The sequence below is a fragment of the Camponotus vicinus genome, unplaced genomic scaffold (assembly GCF_025532165.1).
Source record: "Camponotus vicinus isolate PSW18456_S1 unplaced genomic scaffold, iyCamVici1.0 SCAF_4, whole genome shotgun sequence".
NCBI lineage: Eukaryota > Metazoa > Arthropoda > Insecta > Hymenoptera > Formicidae > Camponotus > Camponotus vicinus.
In genome coordinates, this window is record NW_028141976.1 from 11771435 (window position 1) to 11798575 (window position 27141).

The 27141-nt window shown below is 28.2% G+C and overlaps 2 protein-coding genes across 7 annotated transcripts; one reads left to right on the plus strand and one right to left on the minus strand.

The window, feature by feature from the left end:
* Positions 1–1325: 1325 nt before the first annotated feature.
* Positions 1326–10445, plus strand: LOC145969774 (ATP-binding cassette sub-family G member 1). 4 transcript variants are annotated; one of them, XM_083096006.1, is made up of 12 exons: positions 1326–1476; positions 1576–1786; positions 4649–4959; positions 5913–6086; positions 6230–6440; positions 7241–7348; positions 7474–7619; positions 7713–7881; positions 8486–8586; positions 8995–9150; positions 9332–9450; positions 10173–10445. In XM_083096006.1, the coding sequence occupies exons 2-12, from the start codon at positions 1612–1614 to the stop codon at positions 10399–10401; spliced, it is 1899 nt and encodes a 632-aa protein (XP_082952132.1). In that variant the 5' UTR covers positions 1326–1476; positions 1576–1611; the 3' UTR covers positions 10402–10445. The 4 variants fall into 4 exon arrangements, 3 of the variants coding, with proteins under 3 accessions (XP_082952132.1, XP_082952134.1, XP_082952133.1); XR_014438242.1 differs by having other exon boundaries at positions 1333–1786; positions 9336–9450; positions 10173–10310; XM_083096008.1 differs by lacking the exon at positions 10173–10445 and having other exon boundaries at positions 1332–1786; positions 8995–9247; positions 9336–9412.
* Positions 10446–10600: 155 nt separating this feature from the next.
* LOC145969773 (ATP-binding cassette sub-family G member 4) lies at positions 10601–27019 on the minus strand. 3 transcript variants are annotated; one of them, XM_083096002.1, is made up of 13 exons: positions 26872–27019; positions 18756–19055; positions 18313–18496; positions 17207–17330; positions 16202–16347; positions 15389–15512; positions 15090–15204; positions 14653–14781; positions 14373–14485; positions 13358–13526; positions 13013–13269; positions 12585–12718; positions 10601–12411 (listed from the first exon to the last, which is right to left on the minus strand). In XM_083096002.1, the coding sequence occupies exons 2-13, from the start codon at positions 18964–18966 to the stop codon at positions 12192–12194; spliced, it is 1926 nt and encodes a 641-aa protein (XP_082952128.1). In that variant the 5' UTR covers positions 18967–19055; positions 26872–27019; the 3' UTR covers positions 10601–12191. The 3 variants fall into 3 exon arrangements, with proteins under 3 accessions (XP_082952128.1, XP_082952129.1, XP_082952131.1); XM_083096003.1 differs by lacking the exon at positions 26872–27019 and adding an exon at positions 23130–23278; XM_083096005.1 differs by lacking the exon at positions 26872–27019 and adding an exon at positions 21436–21452.
* Between the last annotated feature and the right edge of the window lie 122 nt (positions 27020–27141).

Genomic DNA, 27141 nt, shown 5'->3' on the forward strand with positions numbered 1-27141 from the left:
AACAGGAAATATAATAAACATTCATATGCGTTTGTAAAAAGTTTATCTTATTTTGAATAAAAGTTGAAGAAGATAAAATTTTCTACAAATTGAACTTTGCATTCCTATTACAAAACATAGTCATCATTATCATGAATAATTAAACAGTTTCATTACTTTGTGTTTTGCACAATTTAAAATTTATAAATTTTTTATCAGAATATTAGATCAGTGATTCTCACAAACATTTCCAACTGATGTCCTTTTAAAAAAAAATACTTCATCAGCGCCTTCCTTCACAACAGTAATTAGTAATAAAAAATTATTATTAGTATAAAACAGAATAAAATAATATAATCAGCAAAAAATAGTAATAAAAAATTATTAATCATCGACTTCTGTGTTTTCTCACATAAAGTTGTATGTAAAAAATTGGTGAATGTTTACTTTAAATTATACAGCAGATAATTTTCATTTTTATAATTTTATAATTTTTATTTTGACATTGTGGAAGTAGTCTTAAGTAATACGTCATTTGAATTTTGCTATATTTTGGTACTTAAAAGAAACGAAGTTCTTCCCCTCGCATCCTCATTCTAAAATAACTATCCTAACTCAACCCGTGTCTGAGATATAGATATACCTTGCTTCGCATGATTCCACATGAGTTTGTAATTTTCTATGCGAAGCTGAATATATCCCACTCCTCAGACACGGAAAAAGCTGATTTAGAGCTGCTGAAGATATATTGTAAATTATTTGTTGATTGCATTGTGATTTATTTATTAAAATTTTCAAAAAAAATATATATAAAATATTTAAATTTTCAAATAGCTCTACTGGAAATACAGCCGCTCTCGCTCTCTTGCCGTTTCTTTGTCATTTAGTCTATCCCCCTTGGCTCTTCTAACATTCTAACAAAGAAACGATAATGCTTACTTTGGATATCATTGACCTAAATTATGTAAAGATAACTTAAGTCCAAAAAAAAAAAAAGAAACAATATCGATGTTCTGATATCTTATCGTGAATGCATGATATAACAATTTTATAAATGTGAAACTCTTTTGAAACTTGAATGTGTGAATCTTTATCTGCAGTTGTTCCTTGATAATAAAAGAATGAAACGATTTGAAAAAAAAAAAAAAATTCAAGAAGAACAATATTTATCATACTTTGTTAATGTTATTTACATCTGTCATTAATATTTCTTCTCATTCATTTCGAAATAAATCTTGATATCATGTAATAATGTTATTTAGTATTAAAGATCATTAAAACAAGCCTGTATAAGATTAATCATTGCGAGCATTAAGCTGTAATATGTGTGCGTGAAACCGCATTACTGGTTGAAATAGCAACAGACATTCTACACGTCTGACAGTTGATGTTGGGAATTCGTGAGTGATACTTCGCCTTTCGTTCTATTGAAGTGAAAGACGACTAGAATCATAAATCCTTGCACAACTACCAGCGAACAACGAGTCAATCGAAAGTGTAAAATCGAATGTCACTTATACATCGTCAATAGAGAAGAATTTAAAGAGAGTCGCCGCGTTTTTATTATGTTCGTTTGAGAGTTTGTCATTTGTACAGTGCGAGCATTCAATTTAATCAATTGACGGAGCGAACATGCTGGAGACAGATGATAATAATAAAAATGACGTAACAGCAGTCAAAATATTCGACGACGGGATTGAGTTGGGCGAGTTGAAAAACTTGATGGGGATAACCGAGGAAAAACGAAAGTCACAACTGCGTATCGAGTTTAATGAACTCAGTTATTCGGTTTATCATAACGGTAAAGGTACGTTTATTCCCACTGTAAACATGTATGTGTAGTAATATAACAGCGGAAGTGACGAATAATGTTAGTTGCCTATATAATATAAAACTGTAATATAAAACTGTAATCATACATATATCATACATATATCATACATATTATTTTGCAAAATTATAACAGTAATATGACAGACTATTATTACGATATAATGTTGTTATTTACATAATGCTGTTCCTTCGCTTTCCGTTACGCGGCAAGATAAAATATGAATATAAAGTCTACAAAGGATTAGTACTAATACAAGAAATATATCTTTTTTATCAGTTTAATTTTTAATAAACGTATTTTTCTACAATCAAAAATAAAAAAATTATTCGGGGTGATCGATTAAAATGGGACACCCTGTATATATTTTAGTTTATTTGAAGCAAAAATCGAAAGTTTTACATAATTTAAATTAATTTTAATTTTATTAATTAAATATATATAATTTATTTAATTACTAACTTTATATATGATCAATATTTTATATGAATTAATTTCTACATATGATATAACAATGCTTTAATATATGTTATATTATATGTTACGTTTATGAATGGGAAATTATTAATCAGTAACTTATCGGTACTTAAGTATATTATTTGTAACATTCTAATTTATTGCTTTTATATAACATTAATATAATAGTGTTTATTATAGATATATACATTTATATAGATATATACATTTACCTGTCTCTCTCTTTTTCTTTATATTTCTCTATAAAAAAGTAGCAATCGCAGCTTTCACTGACATTGAAATATTTACTTACACTAATTCTCCAGACAACTTTAAAGAGACACTGCGTATTATAATTTTTACTTCAATTGACGTTATCTTTTGCTGTTATCATTCGCTGCAACCTCTATCGTAAACACGCATTGCAATACATGTAGCGTTTATGTATTTTTGCGTCTGAATTAATGTATCTCATCCGAGATGTTATCTGTTAAATGTCAGTGAATTCTTAATCGTTTATTAGAGTTGTCGATAAATTTTTTTTCTATTTTAGTAGGTCATATGAATATGCGACTTCTAAGAAAATCATCCTCAATGTATATATATTCCAATGATATTTTTATATGTACTGATATCCGTTTTAGCCAGGAATAATTTAGATAAGAACTTGACAAGAATAATTTAGATTAAGACTAAGAAATATATAAATAGATATAAATAGCTATAAATAGATATAAATAGATATAAATAGCTATAAATAGATATAAATAAATGTATATTTCTTAGTCTTATTGTTATGATTTTTTTTTAGAAGTTGCATACGACCTACTAAAATAGAAAAAAAAATTTTTCGATAACTGATAAATGATTAAGAATTCACTGACATTTTATTTTGATATTCTACACATATATGTATATATAGAGATAACCTGTCGGATACAATTTTTATGAAATATCCTGTATACTACATATCCATAATTTTACAAGTAAAATGAAAAATGACGTTTTTATCACTTTACACGTGCATATCTATAATTTTATAAATAAGGTGATTTTCATACTTGCTCTTTAGACATATAGCATTTTAAAATGTACAACTTTAGCAATATTATGGCACTTATATATCTGCTCGTATACCTACTTATCCTTATTTTTCGGTACAAGAAAATAAAAGACACAATTATTTTAATGCTTAAATAACTTCCGACAACTTTATGAAAAACAAATCTGGGTACATTGGTTTTTATGTGCCCGCAATTATTGCAAATAAAATAAAAAGTAGAGAGATATAATTTTTAATTAATTTTTGGTAATATATAAACACATTTATAAAACACATTTAATAATTTCTAATTGTAAAGATTCCCCTTTTATCTGCCTAGCGATTTTTTAACAGTGCTTTTTTATACATGTATAGCGTAAATCGACGCTCAATAGATTTGCTGAACTTATTTCCTTTGAAATAAATAAATATTTCTACACAAGAGAAAAAATTTATCACTATGAAAAGCTGCGTATTATTTAAATGAATGCATTAATTGTATAATTAATCGCAATTATTGCAAAGCAAATAATTAACCATCTTATTATCTCCCGTTTTGTGTTTTAATCTATTATTATCTACATTTTAATCTTATATTTTTAACCTTGCTCTCATATTTGCTCTATTTGCATTATTATAATTAAAGTTGTTAATTTTATTGCAACTTTTTTCAAAATCGTTACGTAATATTTCTAAGTCTTTAGTTCTCGTGGCATTATTGTAATCTTTGATCTTCAGAGCAATCGTTTGACCAAAAAACTGTTATCGTAACATGTTCGGATTTTTTCAGAAACCTGTTTTCACACTTGGTATTTTTATCAAAAGTTGTTTTTATGTCAATTTTTTTACCAAATTATGTGCTTATGTTCTATCATTAAAATAAAAAAATATCTATTAATTTGCAACATCGCAGTTTTCTAAGAAATAATTATAGAAGATAATTTTGTATTTTATATGAGATTACATCGATCTTTCAAATTATAATAAATAATATCAGCTACAATTCGTTTACATTTTTATTTATTCGCTTAGAATTGATGAGCGACAGGAATGAGAAGTGATCAATTTTGCAATATTGATCAAGGCACAATAAATATTATTTTAAACATTAATGGATGTAACATTGGAAGGTAATCTGTGATTAAATAGATAGAAAAAAAAGTATTAATAAAAAAATAGCATTATGTCTATGATGCCGTAAGATTTGCATTCGTGAAGATAATAAAATATTTCATCCGTTCACACATCTGACCCACATAACATTATAACGCGGATCTCATTCAATCACCTCCATTTGTTATAACACAACAAATTATCAAAAAATGAATGTTTTACGATAGGGGTCAAGAAAACGATTTTACGTAATGTGACCGGACATTTCGAATCGGGGAAAGTCACGGTGATAATCGGTCCTTCTGGCGCGGGAAAGACGACGTTGCTGAAAATCATCTCAGGCGAACGATGGCTCAATGTCGATGGCACCGTCACCATAAATGGCGTTAAACGGAACAGGGGAACTTTCAATAAACAAATGTGTTATGTGCCGCAACAATTCGCTTTACTACCGTTTCTCACGACGAGAGAAACTCTTTACATAGCAGCTCGGCTGAAGCTGGACATTAAGCGAAGCGAACAAGTTGCTCGTATGATCGTAAGTACAAGTACGATGAAAAAAGGTGATAAATATATTATTCGTTCCGAAAGTAGCTGTTGAAATTATTTGCGAACCATAGAATCTGTCTAATAATACAAATAGGTGTATAAATAAGTTTTCCATTATTTTTTATAAAATTCAATTTCTACATAATATTACATAATATATTACATAATTTTACATAATTTTCAATTTTTAACAAATTATACATGTGCAGTTTAATTATGAAAGTAATCCGCATTTCCAGCACCTTTCACTCTTCAGGTACGTTATTAAGATTGATAGAAAGATCTGGTCTTTTCTTGCGATGAATTGATCAAATCATTTCTTCCATATTTTCAAATTTTTTGTCAGACGAGACTTACTGGATTAGAACAAAATAATAGTTTGAAGGTGCTATGTCCGGTAAATACGTCGGATGGCACAAAGAATCCAGCCAAGGGTTATCTAAAAGGGTTATATAGTTTCATGACTGAACTGTGTACATGTATAATTTGAATAAATATTACATTTCATAAAAAATAGTGAAAAATTTATTTATACGTAAAAAAGACACACAAGAAAGAGACTAAATTTTCCTCAATTTTTTAACACCAACCACATTGCAATAAAATTTCTCCAGCACATCGCAAAATATATTAAAATAATTCTTCTTGTAAATTTAACTGCAAATTTTTCAAAATTACATTAACGCAATTACATTAACGCAATTGAACAATTTCGAGATCAGATTTATAAAAATCTATTAAAAATGTTTCTTTTCTCTTAAAAAAAATTTAAAAAAATTATTAAATTATTAAATTTTTTTGTTAAATAAGTTATATTATAATTTTATCGTCTGAATCGCTGATCATCGATTATTATTTTAATTTATCGTACATTGCATAACCAAGTAAAATGTGCAATATATCATTCACATTGAAGACACTAAATTTATTTTTCTGTATCAGGTGAACGAGATCGCTGAGAGTCTTAGTCTATCGAATTGTCTGGATACCTTGGCGAACAAGTTGAGTGGTGGCGAACGGAAGAGACTTTCCATCGGAATGGAAATGATTACTAGCCCCTCCCTTTTTTTATTGGACGAGCCGACGAGTGGTCTTGATAGTGCGGCATCTAATCAGGTAGAGTGACATGATCGTTTTATTTTTATACGAAAACATTATTTGACTCACACGCGTATGTTAATAAAAACTCTCTTATCCTTTTCTACATTTTTATGCTAATGTTAAAATCTGGGGGGGGGGGAGGATGACTATTTTAACAGCTCATTAATGTGTTGCATAATATGGCGAGAACAAATTGTACTGTGGTTTGCGCAATACATCAACCTAGCAGCCAGATGATCTCGCAGTTCGACAATATTATGGTACTCGACCGAGGTAGATGCATGTACTGCGGTCCAAAGAGCGAGATACTGAACGTGTATGAGTCCGCTGGATTCACGTGTCCGCGCTTCTACAACATAGCTGAATTCGGTAATATTGCTTTCGTCGATCTGGTTCACTAAAAAAAATGTTTTGCTCATGTAGGTAGATTTCTAGGAATTGCAACAAAAATTTATCGCTTTTCTTGTGCTAAAACGTTGCTCTGCTAAAATTTATTCATAATGTAGAATTTACAGCAGTAAATTTTAGTAATATCTTCTGGCAAATTTAGATCATATTGCCAAATATTAATCACTGTATTGGATGTGTTTCCACATCATAATTAGAACGATCTTTGTGAGAAATGATTATCTGTGTATCGCAATTAAACTTGATAACAAAATTAGCTTTCACAGAAAAGAATGACAGAAAAACTTTTTTCTTAAATTTCTCTCACTGACAGTTCAGATATAAATTTCGTTCCTGTCACTTAGATTGATTAAATGTAAAATACAATATTATAATATTTGCTAATCATTTATTTACCTCAATTTAATTTTTCGCACCTAAAACATTATTACTGTGGTTGCAAAATTATTTCTTTGAGTGCTTGACGAATGACTCACTAGAAATATAAAGAAGAAAAGAGCGTTTGTTTTTTTCTTTATGGTATCTTATTTTTCATACATTTTTGGAATTTAAATTCTTCTGATTAATTTTGCAATGAAATATTTTTACTTTTAATTTTTAAAGATAATGTATGAGTCTTTTTCGTTATCTGATTTTTTAATATTGAATATTTTGTAATTTAAACTGCCATTACGTGAAGGAAGCGGAAATGTGATATTAACTTGGAAAAATTAAATACGATATACGCAATAATGACATGCAACGTTACTTCCTGATTGCAGTACTTGAAGTAATAACCGAACAGAGAGATGGAGATTTGGAGAATTTATACAAGATCTGCTGTAGTGAATACAAAAAGTCTAAATCAAACGATAAATATCTTAAAAATGGTAAGCATGTGAAGATATAGAAAAAATTCAGATAAATTGAATAAAAAAAATACAAGATAAGAAAATATAAAGGTGAGCAGGCATTTCAATTAATAATCATTTATTTGATATTTTGAATTTTGCAGAAATGGATTTATCGACTATTTCTGAACAGAATTTCAAAAAAGATGATGTACTTACATCCGTAAATAGTACAAAACAAACCTTGTCAACGTGGCAACAACAAAAAATATTATTTTTAAGGGCTCTGATTTGCATTAAACGAGACAGCGTGAGTAAAAATTTAAGAGCAAACACAATTGCTTATATAAAATTAAAATTACTTTAATTTTATTTTTTAATTTAATTTAATTTAATCTTTTAGACCATGACGATGTTGAGATTCGCGGCACATGTCACGGTGGCACTGCTATTGGGGGCGGTCTTTTATAACTTCGGCAATGATGCAAAAAAGGTCAATAGCAACATAGCATGCTTATTCTTCCTCTTACTGTTTTTATTTTTTGCAAATTCGATGCCGGCAGTGCAGATGTGTAAGTGATATAAATCTAGGATTGGCTCACTCGTTAATTATGATACATCTATACATAAACAATGTAAATTATGTTTAACATGTCATCTTTATTCAGTATTTATAGTCCAGTTTTATATTTAAGCTTTTCTTAAGAAAAGTCTGAAAATGTTATACAGCAATTTCATTGATTGAATGGAATTTTAAAACGCGATCTAAGACCATACTTAAGATATAATTTGCATATTTATATGAAAAAATGTAAATATTCTATGTAAATATTATGTAGACAATACACAAACAATTCGTGTAAATATATCTGAAATCTACGGCACAACCCTGTATAGATTTTTTCTAAGATTTGATATTTTTAAGTATCATGTTATAATTTTCATATGGTTTTTTCTCCCATTGCTACATAATTAAATATAAAGAAAGATTTTCGACTTAAAAAATAATAATTTTTATAATAATATTAATATTAATAATTTTATAATAATATTAATAATAATAATAATATTAATTTTATAGCAACAAACTAATATCGCGATAAATATTATACATAAGTTTTACGCATAAATTCTCATTTCGTATTAAAGGATAGTATTTATATCGTGTGATTGCAGTTCCCACGGAAGCGGCGGTGTTTCTACAGGAGCATTTAAATAATTGGTACTCATTGAGAGCTTACTATAGTGTAAAGATATTAACAGATCTTCCGATGCAAGTACGTTTTCTAATAATACAGGGTGTCTCATTTTAAATAACGATATCGATATTTCTCGAAAATCAATTTCTATAAAAAATGTTTCGTATGAAAATTTTGTGATATTTCGAAAAGGACAAAATAATGCCATTAGTTTAATCTAGCATGAAGTTATTTCATTTCCATTTTTTAAATGGAATCATTCTATATAATTTGTCTATATAATTCAATTCCTTACATTTTTGATAAAAGTCTTAATTTTCAAAAAATATCAATACGTTATTCTGTATATATATGTGTGTCCGTAACATAATGATTTTCTTATTATATTTATATTGTTATATACTTAAATATATATGTTTATATAATAATTATGATGTCTCTCGCTTTTAAAAGATCATTGGATAAAAGGTTTGCTTTAATTTTTAGATACTTTGCGCCTCGTCCTTCATGCTTATATCGTATTATATGACTGGACAGCTGATGGAGTCTAACAGGATCCTGCAAACGTGGAGTATTTGCGTATTGATAACGATTCTTGGACAAACAGTGGGGATTCTGACGGGTTCGGCTTTCAACACTGAGGTGCTACAACACAACAGCAATCTCTTCCGTTTTATAAAAATTAACAGATGATTTATTTACGATAACAATAAGCACATTTATCAGAATTCATCAATCAGTTCGTATTATTCGAATTATATACGTACTGTTAATTAGAATAAAAATCACGTAAGTGGTTATAAGCATAATTTTTCTTTTTCAGATAGGTATTTTCTTAATACCGGCATTAAGTATACCATTACTGCTATTTGCTGGATTCTTTTTGAAAATAGGGGAGATATCGATGTATCTGCAGCCTTTAAGCACCATAAGCTTTTTCAGGTGAACAAATATATTTTTATACTTATTAATTCAAAGTAACCGTATTTCAAGATTGGCAAATTTTATACTTTATGAAAAAATCCATATCAGTAGTAAAAAACGATATTTTCCGGAAAAAACGGCAAAAACTCTCTTTTATCGAAACTATTAAAATAAATAGAAAATCTTTTTATGAATATTTGTCAATTGAGAGAGTATTTCCTAATGTAAGCTGAAATAAGATTCGTAATAAATAAGAAGTGACGTAGAAAATAAATTAATTTCTTGTTAGATGTCGAACGAAGCAAATCAAATGTATATTGATAAAAAATTTTTAATTCTATTATATTATATTTCTCTTATTAAACTAAAAATTGATATGAAATTTTGTAAGATTTATGTCTTCAAAAGTTTTATTTTAAAAATATATTTTACATAATAATTTGAATGAAAAGATATTATTATATCGATTTTGTTTTTTCAAACTATGATTATGATTTATTAGTTAAAGCAAAAATATCTTTATACATGAAATTATACATTTCAGTTACATATTAGTCACTTTTATAGTGTTTGCCAGTTTGTTCTATTCGATAAAGTCCGGATAAAATCAGTAAAAACTAGAATTTACGATTCATCTGGTTTATTCCACTCATCGGACTTTTCTAACCAATCTTGCTATTTCTTGCATTATTTTTTTCAGTCAATTTGAAAAAAGAAAATTACACAATTCTTTCTTACAGATATGCATTTGAAGGAATGATGCAAGCGATCTATGGTTTTAATCGACCGAATTTATATTGCTCAGAGATTTACTGTTATCATCATTCACCAAGTGAAATTCTCTCGATGATGGATATGCCTACGGTATCATTCTACGTAATTTTGATGATACTTGGCTGTTGGATATTCTGTTTGCACGTTATCATCTATGCGATACTTTGTTGGAAAATTTATTACGCGAGAAAGTGATGATGTGTATATAAGATTAATTTCAATAAATATGTACTTACATACTTGTCTTTGTATCTCTAAGTTAATCAATTAGAATGAATCTCTCTTTACAAACGTATACAGAAGATAATGAAATAAGAAAGAATGTAAAAGACGTTAATAATAATATAAATTTCATCGTATCGAGATATGAGATAGTCTAGCTATAACACAGATATAATAACAATATAATAAAATTTTTATTTTTCTTACAATTAATTAGATATTTAAGTTATTATAATATTGTATTATATATATTAATTATTATAATATCATATTATATATTAATAAAATAAATTAAATGTAATAGGATTATATAAACCAAAATATCTTAGGTGAATAATCATTAAAGATCACTGACATGACAAAGCTGGCGAGAATATCAAATATTAGGTAGTTTGTGCAAAATTTTTTCCTCTCTCTCTCTTAGTTCTTAGCTTATTTTTTGTATAAAATGTGCGTAAAATAAAATAATAAATAGCATACAAATTAGCATACATGTATTAATAATGATGCGATGACGATAATAATTGTAATAATATCAAGTAATAAGTTTAAAAACTTTTGAGCAACGATTCATACAATTTTCAAAAGATTAAAATAAATGAATGATTATAATAATGAGTTCTTATTAATTCAACAGTCAACATATTTCTTCCTAATGTCTAGAACAATTTAGAAATGATATTTTGATACATATGGTACTTGATAATTATTGTACCAAAATTCTCGGAAAATAAATTACTTGATGAATATGCGTGCGATATTTTTCATCTCAAAATCATTATTTCTATTTTCATGCGTACTTTAGATATATTTTCTCTAACGCATCTTATCAAATGTAACACGATTCAATTTTATTTGACGTATTTGCTTATCGAAATCTGGGGCGAATTAAAATCATCAACAATCAAGGCTGTAATAGACGCAATTAAATCTAAGTTAAACAAAAATATCTTACTAATTCACCATATTGATATCACGTATACGTCACAATTTCCTTATAAAGCATCTATAATATCATTTAGGGGCATCACAATATCAATTGGGGCATAAAGATTAAATGCAATCATCCGCATCGGTAACGGTATCGAAAGTTGCATATGTATATTAGATCATCATTATTCTCAACATTCTTTGATATATATTCGGGGATATGTTTATATATATACATATATGAGTCATATATAGTCTCACGTTTTCATTCACGCGATTATTACGAGATTACGATTTTGATTAAAAAAAAATATTGTATATATAATATATATAGATGTGAAAGGATTATATGACTGTACACTTTATGGCCTACTTAAACTTTAAAAGTTTTTTTAAATTCTCATTATTGTAAATAAGTTATTAATGAATGAATGTAAGATAACTTATTGGGAAATAAAAATTAAAAATATCTTAATGGGATTGAAAAATTAGAAAACCGATAAAAAAATAATACAAAAAGTACATTTAGACCATATTGAGTACAATTATTTTATATACCAAATACTTAAAAAATTTATGGCACTCTCTTTGCCATATAAATACCTGTTCGGGGATAAATTCCGATAATAATAAAAATATGTACGATTCGATAGAACGAATGATTAATCAATAACTCGATCAAACGAAAAAAAATATTCGTTTGGCGAGAATACGCTTTCGGTTTCTATTTCGGATATAAATTCGAACATCAAGTATATGTCGCACTCATGTCCAATCAGAATGTAAACAAAATAGTTCTTTTGTTGCGAAGATCCATCTGTACATGCTTGTCTCTATCGGTACGATATAATTTTCAATCGTAGAAGCAGATACGCGCCACACCGTGTAATGATTAGTATCACGACCAGCGCAATAACATCATTCCAGAATTGGTCCCCCCTCAAAGAGATATCGGAGAGAAATTTGGAGGGGTATCTATAGTGACAGTACAGCTCGCCCTTCTCCTTGCAATCTAGAATTGGTCTACCAAGGCCATAAATGGCTCCAATGAATCTGCGAAAAGAAATTCTCGTTTTCATAAAGGACATAAATATTATGTTTTAAATTTATACAACTCTTTAAATCGCAATTATATTATATCATAATTGTATATTTAACATTTATTAATTGCTGTGTATCAAATTATAAATAAAGAATAAATATGACACATGGAAAACAATTCTTACCCTTCTAGACCGTATCTTAAATAACTGACGTAGCTGCCCCATTTGAGATAGTATGGTAAATCGCGTATCGAGACACCGAATCCGGAGAACATCATCAATGGTACTGCTAGTGTCGGTCCCATAAATGTTCCATTCTAACAGTCAAAATATTTTCACCAAATTTCATTTAGAAAATTAAATGCGATTTTTATTTTCATTCAAAAATCTCATCTCGATGAATTACCATGAATAATAATTGTAAATAAAACGATGTTATCAATTTTAGGATGACATTTGAAAGAATAACTCGTAAAATTAACATCTTTAAGTTAAGAATGTAGATTAGAAACATAATAATTATTATATGGTAATATTTTACGATTTATTAATTAAATGCGAGCATTGTTATAAATTATCACGGTGACAATTCTAATTAATTATTCACTCACCACGACGTTAAACACAGCGCCTATCATGAGGCCGGTACCTTGCCCTATAAACATCACCAACATGCTGATAGTTAGGAACATGAAGAATCGAATAAACTCCAATGGCTGCGCCGACATCAAGTAAATGATTAATGAGAAAACGATGCAGCATATTATCGAAATTGGCACGTCGATTATCGTTATAGCGGTGTAGAATGCTTTCAAGCTGTACCACCTGTTAAAATGTTCCTTTACTAAGATAGATATCTGCATCGGAACTGTAAGTCAGAAACAATATTTTTAAAAAATATATTAAGCATTTGCGTAGAGGTTTCTACAGTTACGATTCATACAAACGGCACTTACACGTCACTATAGTGAGCATCATCGTCGTCATCATGTGATGCATCAAGATTGAGAAGAGGAGACTGTAGTTGTCTAAAACACGCGAACCATCGGCACCGGACTGTAAGAAGACCAAGCCCAGCATTAAACCAACGAGTATGTTGACCCCGATGCGTAAGTGTGTCAATGTCTGCGAACAAAAATGCATACAAATACATTTGTATTCTTGCATTCCCAAAAATAATGTTACAAGAGTGACACTCGTACATGAAAATTAAAAAAATTTTTTATCGCATATTTCTGAAATTAATCAGAGAAACCTAGATTTCAAAATTGTATGAAAAATAAGATACGATAAAATAAACACAAAAAATTAGGATATTCTACGTAAACGCCTTTTTTCTAATTCTCCTTCTTTTTTCTAATGAGTCATTCGTCAAACACTCAAAAAATTAATTTCGCAAACATGGTAATAATTTATTAAAAAAAGTATGACGATAAGAAAATTATCAAATGATTTTTAAAAAAATTCCCTTATTCTAATAAAGTTTCACGACAATTAATTCCTTAATTTTTCCATGTAAAAAAAATTTTAAATTTCAGATTTTCCATATTTTTTCAGGCGGTAAACACTCCGAATAAATATAATTCATCTTTTGCAATAATCTATTAAGCTGCAATAATTTATTAAAGAAAAAAGAAAAACACAAAATGTGAGAGTAAAACTATCCAAATAATTCTAAAGATCACAGATTTTATACTTAAAAAAATGGTCTTGCAACTACAGCAACAATTTCTTGCGAAAAATTAACTAAAGTAGATAAATAATTAACATAAATATTGTAATATCGCGCATATTTTGCACTTAATCAATCTAAATGAGACAGAATCTATATCTGTATTATTAGTGAAATTTAAAAAAAGCTTTTTTGTGGCGTCTATTCATACTAAGGCTAATCATGTTGTAAAATTTGACTGTGATACACAGAAAAATAAGGTGCTAATTAAGTCACTAATAAAATGCAAATGTCCGTACCGTATCTCTTTTAAACATGATGTAGCCTCTTCTTAGCAAGATTTTGATTTGATGAGCGAGACTGGTTGCGTGCAAACAATTGTCGTCAAATCTATTTGTCAAAGGACGTGTCGCTGAAAGAGCGATTAAAGAAATTAAATGAAATATTATATATTATACATAAATGCGCTTTAGAAATATATAAATCAAATTAATGGACTTATGTATATCGTTTATATTAATTAATAGAGACTCTATCACAATTCACTGCGTAAGTAATCTAATCTATCTTTCAACCTACCTCTCAAACTTCTCGCATCCATCAGATCTACCGAATTTTCAAACCACTGTAAATTCCTTCCATTTTGCGATCCTTTTATCAACGTACTGATTTTATCTTCGCCGTACTCTCCGCAAGCGAGTTCAATGACTGCAAACACATATTTTGCGATATTATTTCAAATTAATTAATCAAATAAATTAATATTACTCTATTATTCTATTGCTCTTAGATTGTACAGAATCCTACATATATTTTTGCTTTCGATATTTTATAAAATTATGCAGTGAGATGAAGAAACTTTTAAAAAATTCGAAAATGTAACTTTATATTTATTTTCTTATTTGTTGTCTACAAATTCGAAGGTGATTGATAGAGTAAATAAAATTTTTAATGTAATTTTATAGAGAATTGCACGCCTCGAATTATTTACATTAATTATTAATTATTATACGTACTGTAATCGGCAGGATTGTGATACATAGGGCATGGTAGTTTCAGACTTTCTAAATAAGGTAGCAATTTCCTCGTCGTTCCTTGATACAGACATTCTCCTTTCGCCAAGACATATACCTGCAAATTTAGATTTTTTCTAATGATTATAAAGATTATTTTTTCTAATGATAAACATTATTTTAAACATGAAAATAGCACGTGACATTTATTAAAACATCATTCGTAATTATTACATGTTCGTAATTATTACATGTTCCGTGTATCTCTTTGTAATGTAAAATTTTACAATATGTTTACTCACTTGATCGAAGAGTTGAAATAAGGATGCACTAGGCTGATGGATAGTGCAGATTATTGTCCTCCCTTGCAGTGCCAATATCTTCAGTAAGTTTACAACTTGCACACAAGATGAACTGTCTAAACCTCTGTAATGAATAAAAACGATAGCGAATAAAAAAATATTTATGATTTAAAAAACAATTTCTTAGATTAAATAATCTACTCGAACATATGTTTGTTACATGTGTTGCGTATATAAATAAGTTAACAAAGTTAAACATTCAATCGTGCTCAAATATGAAATACTGACGTTAATTTAGCACATAAATCACAATATTAATTTAGCATACAAGTCGTTAATGCGTAATATAAACATTGTCTCTTGTATCAGTCAAGATGCAAAATAATGAAATTACTTCAAATAACGATTAAATTGCGAGACAAAATAATAAACAACCTTGTCAAGTAATAGAAAAACCGCAATAATAAATTATATTAAATGCTGATTTAGCAATTTATTATCGCGCGCTTTTTTAATTAGCGGTTTTCCTAAGCAACGTCTTTAACTATTCATCATTTTTTTCTCGCTTTTGTTATTTGAAATAATTATATTTTATAATAATTCTTCTTCATAAAATTTACGAACACATATATGTGCGATTATTAAAATATTGTTAATAGTAAAAGATGTTATTAATATTATTAAAATATTTAAATTAGATATTTGTTACACATGACGTCAGTATTTAAAGAGATCGTTTAATATTTGCGAGCAGCGTACAATGAATAAAAAAAAGATCAGACCAAATGGAAAGATCCTACATGTCACACTTACGTCGTCGGCTCGTCAAGAAACATCACCGTGGGATTATTAACTAATTCCAAGGCGATGGATAGACGTTTTTTTTGTCCGCCACTTAATCTTCCAGACCTCGTATACATGTGTTCATATAAGCCAAGTGTCGTAAGAATTTCTTCGATCTGAAACATGTGTATATGATTTTTTTAAATTTTATATAATAAAATGCAAGTATATCATTCTCACCTCAATAGAAATAGAGAGAGGGAGAAAGAAGAAAATTGATTATAATAAAATTTAAATGAAATAAATTTTTTATATATAAAATTGATTATAATAAAATTGAAATGAAATAAATTATTTATATATAATAGTAGTGTAAAAGAGAGAAGATCCTTTTATCTATTACATTACAGCTATGTGCACGGTAAAAAACATTTTGTATTTCTGTTAAAATTTTTTCGTGTAAAAATTTTTGTGTTAAATTTTTAACATACTCTTATGTTAATGTAACATATTATCGTTGCGACATTTCTGTGTTGAGTTAATATTCACCGTTTCTAAGAGTTAGAACAACACAATTAATATGTAAATGCACGAATTTTTGATGAAATATGTTATATGTTAAAATAAACAGATAAGTTATGTTATTTTTCTCTCTATAACAGTTTCCATATGTTAAATCGACATATCTCTTCTGTTATTTATCATAAAAATGTAAGAATAACATTTTCTTTTAATTAAATTTAACATTATAAATATGTTAATTTAACATAAACTTTATTTCCAGATAACGTTTAAATGTTACACTTTTGTGTTAATTTTTAAACATATTACTTGTGTTATTTATTTACGTACTTGCCTTCTGTTAAATTAACATTAAAATTAGAGTGGATAAATTGGGACATGTGAAATATGTTAAATTTAACACAAAATTTTTTACTGTGTGATAGTATCAAATTCCACGTAACGTAAATTCAATATTGATTCGAGATAAAGCATTTTGGTGATTTGTGCAGTGATTAACAAATTCTCACTTACGATCATCTCCTTTTCGTGTCGCGACGTTTTCGACGGTAGTTTTAAATCAGCGGCGACTCTCATATTTTCGATCACAGTGAGTAGCGGTTCCAATCGATCGTCTTGCGTAATATATGCGCTACATCTGAGAATGCGACAGAAGTGTTAAAAAAATAAATAAACACGAACCGATTACACAGCAATATTGATTGAAAAATATGGTTGCATGAGATACCAAGATTAATCTTGATATTATCTTCTCTTGTTTCGAAATTCGGGACAATATCAAGATAAAATTTTCAAATAGTTATTCAGATAATACCAAGATTAACATTACCAAGATTAATCTTGTCAAAATTATTGGTTTTTAATAAAGCTAAAATATGCATATTTGTAAATTAAATGAGAAAAAATCACTATATTATACAAATTTAATGAATTTAATTTAAGAAATAAAAAAAGAATTAAGAAATTGATATTAATAAATTTAGAAACAATAAATAAAATAAATAATATAACATTTGCACAATTATTTACACAAAACTTAGTTACACAAAATTTATATATATTTTCGTTGTCTTCATGAAAAGATAGTTGCATACATGTCAGTATGCAATTCATACGCACAGAATACTGCGTATGTACATGTGCTATACGCAAAATTTTATGTAATTAAATAATTGTGCACAATTTTATATTACTTATTTTATTTATTTCAAATTTTGTTAAATATTATTTTAAACAATTATTCAATATTAGATATAAATTGTTAATAAAATCGAGACAATGCAACTTTATCAACAAAAACGAGATTTTTGCTACGAAGATTCATTCAAGACTAAGATTTAAGTTTTCGGAAGTTTCCAATATCAATACAATATATTATCGAATTTTCAATATCAATACAACTTTATCAATATTATCTTAAGTTTTATTCAATTTTAATTAGAATCCGTTGTTAATAGATATTGTTGGTTTCGAAAAGAGAGAAATACTAAATTCAAGACATCGCTACATGTATATAAACTTAATGATATATCTATTTATATATAATTTAAAAAATTTGGATTTTGGATTTGAAATAAATAATATAATAAGTACGTATGTGACTTGTGCTATCCGCTTACTTTCGGAAGGAATTGAAATGCCGAACGCGACCGTTGATTAGTACAATACCGTCTACACCAGTTATACGAAAGCCAGATAAGATGTCGAGTAACGTGGATTTTCCCGCGCCAGATGGTCCCATCAGGGCAATCAGCTGTTTGCAGGGAAGCCTTCCATTAATTCCATGCAAAATCTTTTTGTGGCCTAAAATTTTAAAAATTTAAGATCATTTGTGGTCCAAAAGCAGAATTCGTTGATATTCTGTAATAACTTTTTACTTAATTTTTATCTTTACTTAATTATTGTAGTTGATTACAATCGAATTATTGTCACATTTCTAAAATATTTTTTATAAGATACGCATCCAAATTTAGCGCAAAAAACATCACTTTTCAGGAAGCAATAGTCAGAGAATAATATCTGTTTGAGAAAAGTATTTTTATCTGAAAAAGAAAAAAAGTACCTTTCCTAAAGCCGAGGTTCACGGTATAAGTGATGTTCTCGAAGATGATGTCGACCGATTCTTTGTCATCCTTATGCTTAATCTGAGACGGCGCTTCAATGTCCTCCCGTTTTATTTTGAACGTGGATTTAAGATCGACTGTGCAACAAGTCGCTCGCTGATTCGCGTTGATTTCCTGCCCGTTGCTCGCTTCGTGTATCAATACCTCCATCGTTCTATGCGCTTTATATGTGTACCCGTTGAATGACAGGGGCGATTATGCTCGAACGATCATCTGTTTTTCCAACGGATGCGGACAACCTGGAACAAAGAGGAGCCAGCGAAGTGTTAGAGACCAGCGGAAATTCACAACAGCAAATAATCAAGTATATAAGGATAGCAATAATTTATTTTATGACTTATCTATGAAATTTGTGCAGATTATATGTTTCCATTTTAAAAGGAAATAGCTAATTAAAGATCGAGGTCAAATGCGGTAGCTACTTTATGATTTTGTACCAAGAATAAAATTGAGTTAACAAGTTGGTTTTTCCTTGATTTGATTGACAAATAATTATATTGCTTCACATGCTGTATGTTTTCTCTTTTTTTCTTAAAATTACAGACAATTTATGTGTAGATGGAGGAACAATTAATATTCTTCGGTAATTTGAAGATGAAATCGAATATTTTACGATTAAGAATCGTTTTGCCAAAAAAAATATATAAAATTATATAATATAAAATTATAATTTAGTAGTTTTACAATATTTAGAGGATTTTATTCATATTATAAAAACATTAATTTTCTTCTTGATAGCATTAGTCATGAGTTTATACTAGATAATAATAGATATTTTTCTCTCTAGATCAAAGTACAAAAATACTTTTTATTGATTAAATTAGTATAATATAAAAAGAATTGATACTTATTGCTATATTTATACCAGATAATAAAAAATTATTAATTATTAGGTAGAATATTACTTGAGTTGTTCAGAAAATAAAGTCATAAATATTGACATCAGCAGCAAGCATATATGAGTATGTATTCGAACAATATTAAATAAAATTTGTTAATTGACTACAAGTGTCCCCCTGTTTTTCTTTTTTTATTTTACAATATTGATAGTTTTATTACAATATGACCCACTGTTCAATTATTTATTATTAGTGCTAAAATTTTATTGTTAATGATAAAAGAATGAGTGAAGCACGCAAGAAAATATTTATCGGAAAATTCGCCAATTATTCGCTACGTAATTTATAGAGATATGCGTCACATCTCTTGAGTTCATCAATACGCTTATTTTTAATGAGAACAAAGATAGTTTTATGTTTATCACATGAATCTTTAGCCGCGAGTGTTTCTCACAATTATTCATTAATGATATAATACAAGGCTGTGATGTACGATACAGATACGTATAGATACATAAAAAGTGATTCATAGTCCATAGATATACAAAAAATCCATAATACACAAAAAATCATCCATGATATTCCATTACATGGAAATTATTTCTTAATAGATTACGAAACAAAATTGAAAAATGAATTTTAAATTTGAATATTTAAGTTAAATGAGTTATAAAGAATTCCAATATTTTTATATGTATATATATATATACATATATATATATATATATATATATATATATATATACATATAGTTTATTAAAAGATTTCCAAATTTTAAAATTTCGTTCGCTGTATGTGTGTGTGTGTTGTGTGTTTTCTAGTATAAAATTTCATCACACATTTAAGATAGACAAAGCAGCCTACTTAAATTTAAACAACACGTTTATTTAAATTTATCCACATTTATTTAAATTTATAATAAAACAATAGTCATAACATATTAAATGAATAATTATTTAATATTTAATTTCAAAAATTACATGAAAAAGTTTAATTGAAAAAACATGATAAAAACTAATATTTATTAATTGAAAAATTGATAAAAACTTAATTTAAGAAATGATAAAAACTAATATTTACTATTTATGCAGTTAAGAAAGAATTCAAACGTAATAGTATTTTATGATTATGCAAAGCGTGTAAAATTTTTATTAATAATCAACTTCACGTCAACAAGGTTGTATCACTTTAAAGTACTAAGTCCAGTAACTTTTGATGATTCCATCAACAAGAGAATCGTCATCAATCTTATCTAATCGTAAACGAATATATAACATACCGAGTGAATATTGTCAACTTATATTCGATCATCTTTATTAAATCTCCGTGGACAAGCTGCGCACTATTCAAAATGGAAATCAACAGCAGTGTGATTGTTCAACAAAGACTTTATAATAAAAAGAGGAAATAAGGAAATGAGGAAGATAAGTTAAGAGATGTGTACGTAATTTTAGAATTGCGTCAAAGATGTATTATCGTAAACGCGTATCGAAAGAAAACTGTCACCAATGCGAAAGAATGATTTTTTATTATGCAATAATTCTTTCTCTCTTATTTGAGCAAACTGTAAACTGCGATAAGCTAAATATGGAGCAAAATATCTAGCGTACTTCTACAAGACTATTTCGTACGCTTTGACGTCATACAGTTAAAAAAGATAATTGCTCAATTATAGATTATGTTCAGTAAATAATTAATATGCATTTGCAATTTTTTGTATTACGTATTCTTTGTTAAAGGTCTGAAGATATGAATCAAATACTCTTTCAATCATTCTTACCTTTTGAATTTTTCCACGTATCTCTTAATTCTCTCCAATCTTTTGAATATAGAAGTAATAAAAATATCAAAAAATTATTGCATTATACGAACAAAATTAATATCTTATTGCCCAGAAATGTCTTTCGTTAACGTCGACAAAAATGCGTATCATCGCGAGCAGCTCGCTTCTTACAAGAAACTAAAAAAAAAAGTTAAAATTTGCAACAAGGACAAATTGGGAGTCTTCTAAGATAAGCTATTGCTCTAAAACGCATTTTAATAATAAACCTGTTGCAAGCGAGGTGAAAGTAAAGTAGAATACTTTTTAAAAAAGTTAGTGCAGCATACATATGGCCGACAACGTCGTGTGTGTACTTGTCCGTCAACTTTTACACGATTGAGAAAGTTTACGTGTATGTTCGTATACATTGTGCTACATTATCTGTTAGAGAGGAAACGAAGTAGATGTACGATGATATACGGCGGTTTCGAACACGTTTCCCGATTCATATCGTCGCAATAAAATAGAGATAGCTTTCTATATTGAATTTTTTTAATCAAATTTAGAATATGATACGATACAATCGTTTCATTGAACATTTTTAATTCGATACAAATCAAAAGAACATGTTTGCGACATAGATCGGCAAAGCTAGCGAAAACTCTATATATCACTCTTCACATTCTTTTATTAATTTGAAACTGCAATTTATACATCGAATTAAATCGAAACAAAAATTATTATGCATAATTATGTGGATAATTTGTTTCTCACATATATATTAATTTTGTCATATTACGTCTAATATTATATTTAAACATTCGCGCAAAAGTATTACTTTTTACTATAGTGTTCTCTAAATAATTATAATTATAGTAGTAATTAGACTATACTGATAGACTGATTTATAGAATGATTTACAGTAATAATTTACGCGCAGCAGTTTTTTTTTCGAATTTTTCTACATATGCAGTAATTTTTCAATTTCATTTAATATTATACAAATCATAAATAATAAACTGATATAATATTACTATAAATAATGAACCGATACAGATCAGTGTTTACATTACTAAATGCAAATTTATGAATATTGATAGTTATTTCTCATTTCATGCATATTGCATATATATTCTTAAACTTGATCTTGTTAGTCTCTCTGATATGTAACAAAATATATATGTACATTGCTTTTTCAGACATTTCAAATTCATTCTATATCTAATCTTTATAATATAATAATAATTAGAATTAAGATAATAATAATTATAAATATATTTTGGAAAAAATATAATTGAAAAAAAAGATAAAATAGTTTCAATAAATTCGTTCCTGAAAAAATGGAATTTCTATTCAAAAGAACACAGTTTTTTTTGGCAATTACGATACTCTTATATCGCGATTCGTTCTCAGAAATTTTACGACTCATAAAACGCAATTCTCCTCTCGATTAATATGCACCCTAATTTATTACGCTTACAAAAGCATATATAACTACTCAATGATAATCGCAGTAGCACTTTCTCTGAGAACATTTTAACGCATTAAGTCAGATTAAAACCATGAAAAAAAAAGTACAAAGATATATCAAACTACAAACTCTTCAAAACAAACTTACTATTGCGAAGTTTGATTAAGAAATATATTAAGCAAGGCCAGGCTAAAGAGAGAGATTCTTTTGATTGCGCATTATAAACGTTGATTTCTATTACCTTGGCACGTAAATTTTCTCCGCAATGAATACAATATCCGAGTCATACACGTCGCTTCAAGGAGAGAACGAAACTGTTCGATGTAACGACAATAGTCGACTAAGCGAACGCGTTTGTCAACAATCAACGGAACAAAGGAAGATATGCCCGGTAAAAATCAATGACATGCTGTGCGAATAGAAAATATCGCTCGTTATTATTGACGCGCGTGTTTTGCCCCCCCTGATAAGGGATGAAAGAGGTTCGCGAGCCGCTATCACTCTTTATCAGCGCACCGAAATTTTCTCGAGAAAGCTTCTGTTCAAAAGCCTCTCCCATGTCCTCTTTAAACGTCACATTGACAGATAAGCGAATGATTAATTGTGTACACAGTGAGTGGTTGCGTGCAAAGTTCACGAGACAGAAGAGGGGAAGAGAGATCCGGACCATACATTGGACTTTTACATCTCCCGGGAAAATTGCTTGATTACGTTTCCTGTGTTATTTTATGCGCAATCTTTTTGCTTTAAATGAAATGAGTGACTTATTGATGTTATTTTATTTTTTTGCTCGATCAATTTGCGTTGCATATTATTAATATTTATTTATGAAATTATCTTCAATTGTAAAATGCGACAGGTTAATAAAAGAACAAATATAAAATTCCAAACCGTAAACACAGAAAAAAATAAGATGTAGACTTTGATCTTGAATATTGATTAAATATTCATTAAGTATGATGATACATGGATTCTTTGTTCATTAGTTTATTACGTGAATGCAGATACGTACGTATAAATTCTTGATTGTTTAATAATAATATGTTCCTTCAATAATGAAATACAATATTTCTTATAAAATAATTATTATATTTGAACATTGATAGTAATTTTATTAGTAAGTTTAGCTGTGAATAGAACATGCGTGCTTATTGATAATGCAGCTGCATTTGATAACACTTTTATATATTTATTGATAACATAGATAAAAAATACACACGAAAAATAGTATCCATTTCCTGTGGATTTTTTAACGCTGGATATAATTCCGGTTATCAAATTGCTCCGTCATATCACAATTTTGAAAAATTTGTTACAGGAAAGTGACTAAATCATCAAGGATTTATCAAATAATTTTTTCATTTTTTGATTTTTTGTTTATTCAAATTTGAAAGTTTTTAAATCACTGAGTACGAATCTAATGTTAAAATTAGCAAATTCGAAAAAAAACAGAATCGATATAACGAAAAATTATTAATTATTAAAAATTATTAATTTTTGCCAATACTTATATTTGCAAAAATTAATACACTTATAATTTGAAGTAAATGATCTGTGTTAAAAATATATTTGAAACAATCTCCGGAAAAATATAATATTTACTGTGATAATCGTTTTGTTTTTAAATTTTTAAAGATGATACTTATTGATAATGGAGCTTTATCACAGACAAATAAAATATTAATACAAAGTCCTCGAATGAATCATAGTGATACATCTTGTGCATGTAAAATAAAGATTTTCTGTTTTTGAAAGAGACATATAAAAAAAAAGTCGTCTTGAATTTTTTTTGTTATCTCTTTCATCTGTCTCTCTCTTTGCGTGATGCGACTCTTCGGATTAACTTTACTCGCTTACAATTTTTGCTTTCAAATTATCGTGATATTTCGATATTTTTAAAACATTTGAAATTTTTTAATCAATTTTTATGTAATTAAAAATTACACTTAACATAACAGTGCATTTTAACTTATAAATGTACTTTTATTATAACGTTACAAAAATATACATAAACTTGAAGCATTGCAATTATGAAAAAGCTTGTATGAAAATCAACAAAGAGATAAAACGTTTGCTTTAAGCTTAGCTCGTGGCAAATTTTAACTATTTATTTCGTGAGAAATATATATAATATTATATAAAATATTGGTATATTATAATAAAATATATAATCTTGTATATATAAGCATGAATATTCGCTCTAAATCATTCGGAAATTCTATTAAACGATTGAAAGCCAGTAATTCGCCTCGTGCGGAAATACTATTGAACAATGACCTCGTTATAGCAATGTGATTGCGGTAGATCGAACCATTTAAGAGTTATCTAAAAAAGGGAGACTTATTGTTTAACCTTGAGAACAATGAACTTCGATGCAAAATAAAGATACATCTCAATAGTAAAAATAAACTATAAGCATTCACACATTTTATCGTTATAAAGCGAGGAATTTCGTTGCATCAGCGCTAAAGGCAAACAAAAAAATTGCCTGTCTGAATGACTGCGAAATTATTTGGCGTGATACAAGTCATAAGTAAAAATAGCTGTTGAATGAATAGAAGAAAAGTGTAAGTAGAAGATAATTATCACTTCGAAATAGCAAAAGTTTAAGTTTGTACATCAGCGGATGCGTTTGCGAAGAATTTATCAATTAGGAGGAGATACTTACTGCTAAAGATACCCAATATTGATCACATCATCACATTTTTAGTTACACTCGTGACCTTTGAGATATAACACTTAATGTGGATATAACTTTGATAGACAGAATATGATATCTTCGAATGTCTCGATAGATAATTAATCGCACATAATATCTTAAAATATTTATTTTTGCAATTTCGTACGAAAGAAAGCATTTTTCCCGTAATTATTAAATATTTTATGTACAGAATATTAATTATAATGTGTTTTCTTCGCAATTATTACATATTTGCGCAATAGAATGAATAGAATGTTAATTATAGTGCAATATTTTGAGAAGAACATTAATTGATCAATCAATCCGAACCTTTCGTGCAATTTTCTTGAAACAAAAAAAAATTTACTTTTTGCCTCACTGTGAATGATAGAGAAAAAAGCGCCTAGTTTTTCAACAAAATGTAATCGAATAAATTTAAAATTATGAATATAAAATAGACACACATTTTTCACAATTTTTCATGTATGAATCTCGGTAAATCAAAATTATACTATGATTAAAACATTTATTACAAAAGTAGTATAAGTTTTTCCTTTTAAAATCAATTTAAGGAATTATTTATTTAATTTTCGAAATGTACTTAAGGATTATTTTGTGTATATACACACATACACGCGCGTGCAAGTGTACGAAAATTTTATGTTCATTAAAAATGTGATAAAACAATTTGACTTGTAACTTTTGACATTTGGTAATCATACTTCCAGCTTCTAGTTACGGAGATAGTGCTGAGAAAACATTATGCGATACGTCTGATACATCGAATGTGGAACTTATGATCGATAATCAAGTGAATGAAATGTGAAAGTGTATGTATATATATACAGAATGGCCCCTAAGTACATTGTGAAAATTAAGGAAGTAATTTAAATGGTTTTACGTGAAGGAAAATTTACATAACACACTCGAATTTTTAATAGAAAATCTCGATCTCAATAGTCATCTGTATTCCATTAATAGTATCATTGATGCTATTCATGAGATTTTTCAATCGCTTAAACAGCCACTGTTACTCACAGAATAACTGGAACTGTCTTGGAGATTTCAAAAAAATAAATTTTTTAGTTGAACATTTTGTATCTTTGGAACTAAAGCGTTTATAACAAATGTATATATAAATTTTTTCTGATAAAATTATCTAAAGATTAAACGTATACACACACACACACACACACATACACATATATATATATATGAAAAATTTTATGGAGCAGTAATATTGCGTACACGATTGCGGAGTGAAACTGTGAAGCGCGCTCGTTAAAAGTAATGATGTACTTACGGGACATGCAGACCGTACAACACGCTCTTTAGAATTCTTCCCAAGATTTATGTTAGGCACTAGGACGCGGACTGTCGACGACCGAGGAGTACCGACTCGAAGACACCGATTCGCGCTTTTCTTCCTCTCTCTATCTCACTCGACTTCCCCACCGCCGAGCTTTTGTCAATCTTTCTCCTCTCGAGCGATCGCCGATGCTCCCCGAGACGCATTAAAGTATTTGCAATTTCATCTGTAGCTTGAGATATTTTTAATTCATTTTCTTTAAAA

Bases quoted from the DNA above. Each gene is read 5' to 3' on its own strand.
- LOC145969774 (XM_083096006.1), top strand. From the start codon at position 1,612: ATGCTGGAGACAGATGATAATAATAAAAATGACGTAACAGCAGTCAAA. The intron at 7,882-8,485 runs GTAAGTGATATA...GTGTGATTGCAG, and splicing joins GATGCCGGCAGTGCAGATGT to TTCCCACGGAAGCGGCGGTG. The intron at 9,151-9,331 runs GTGCTACAACAC...TTTCTTTTTCAG, and splicing joins GTTCGGCTTTCAACACTGAG to ATAGGTATTTTCTTAATACC.
- LOC145969773 (XM_083096002.1), bottom strand. From the start codon at position 18,966: ATGGAGGTATTGATACACGAAGCGAGCAACGGGCAGGAAATCAACGCG. The intron at 12,719-13,012 runs GTGAGTGAATAA...TTTGACTGTTAG, and splicing joins GCGCTGTGTTTAACGTCGTG to AATGGAACATTTATGGGACC. The intron at 12,412-12,584 runs GTAAGAATTGTT...TTCTTTTCGCAG, and splicing joins TTAAGATACGGTCTAGAAGG to ATTCATTGGAGCCATTTATG.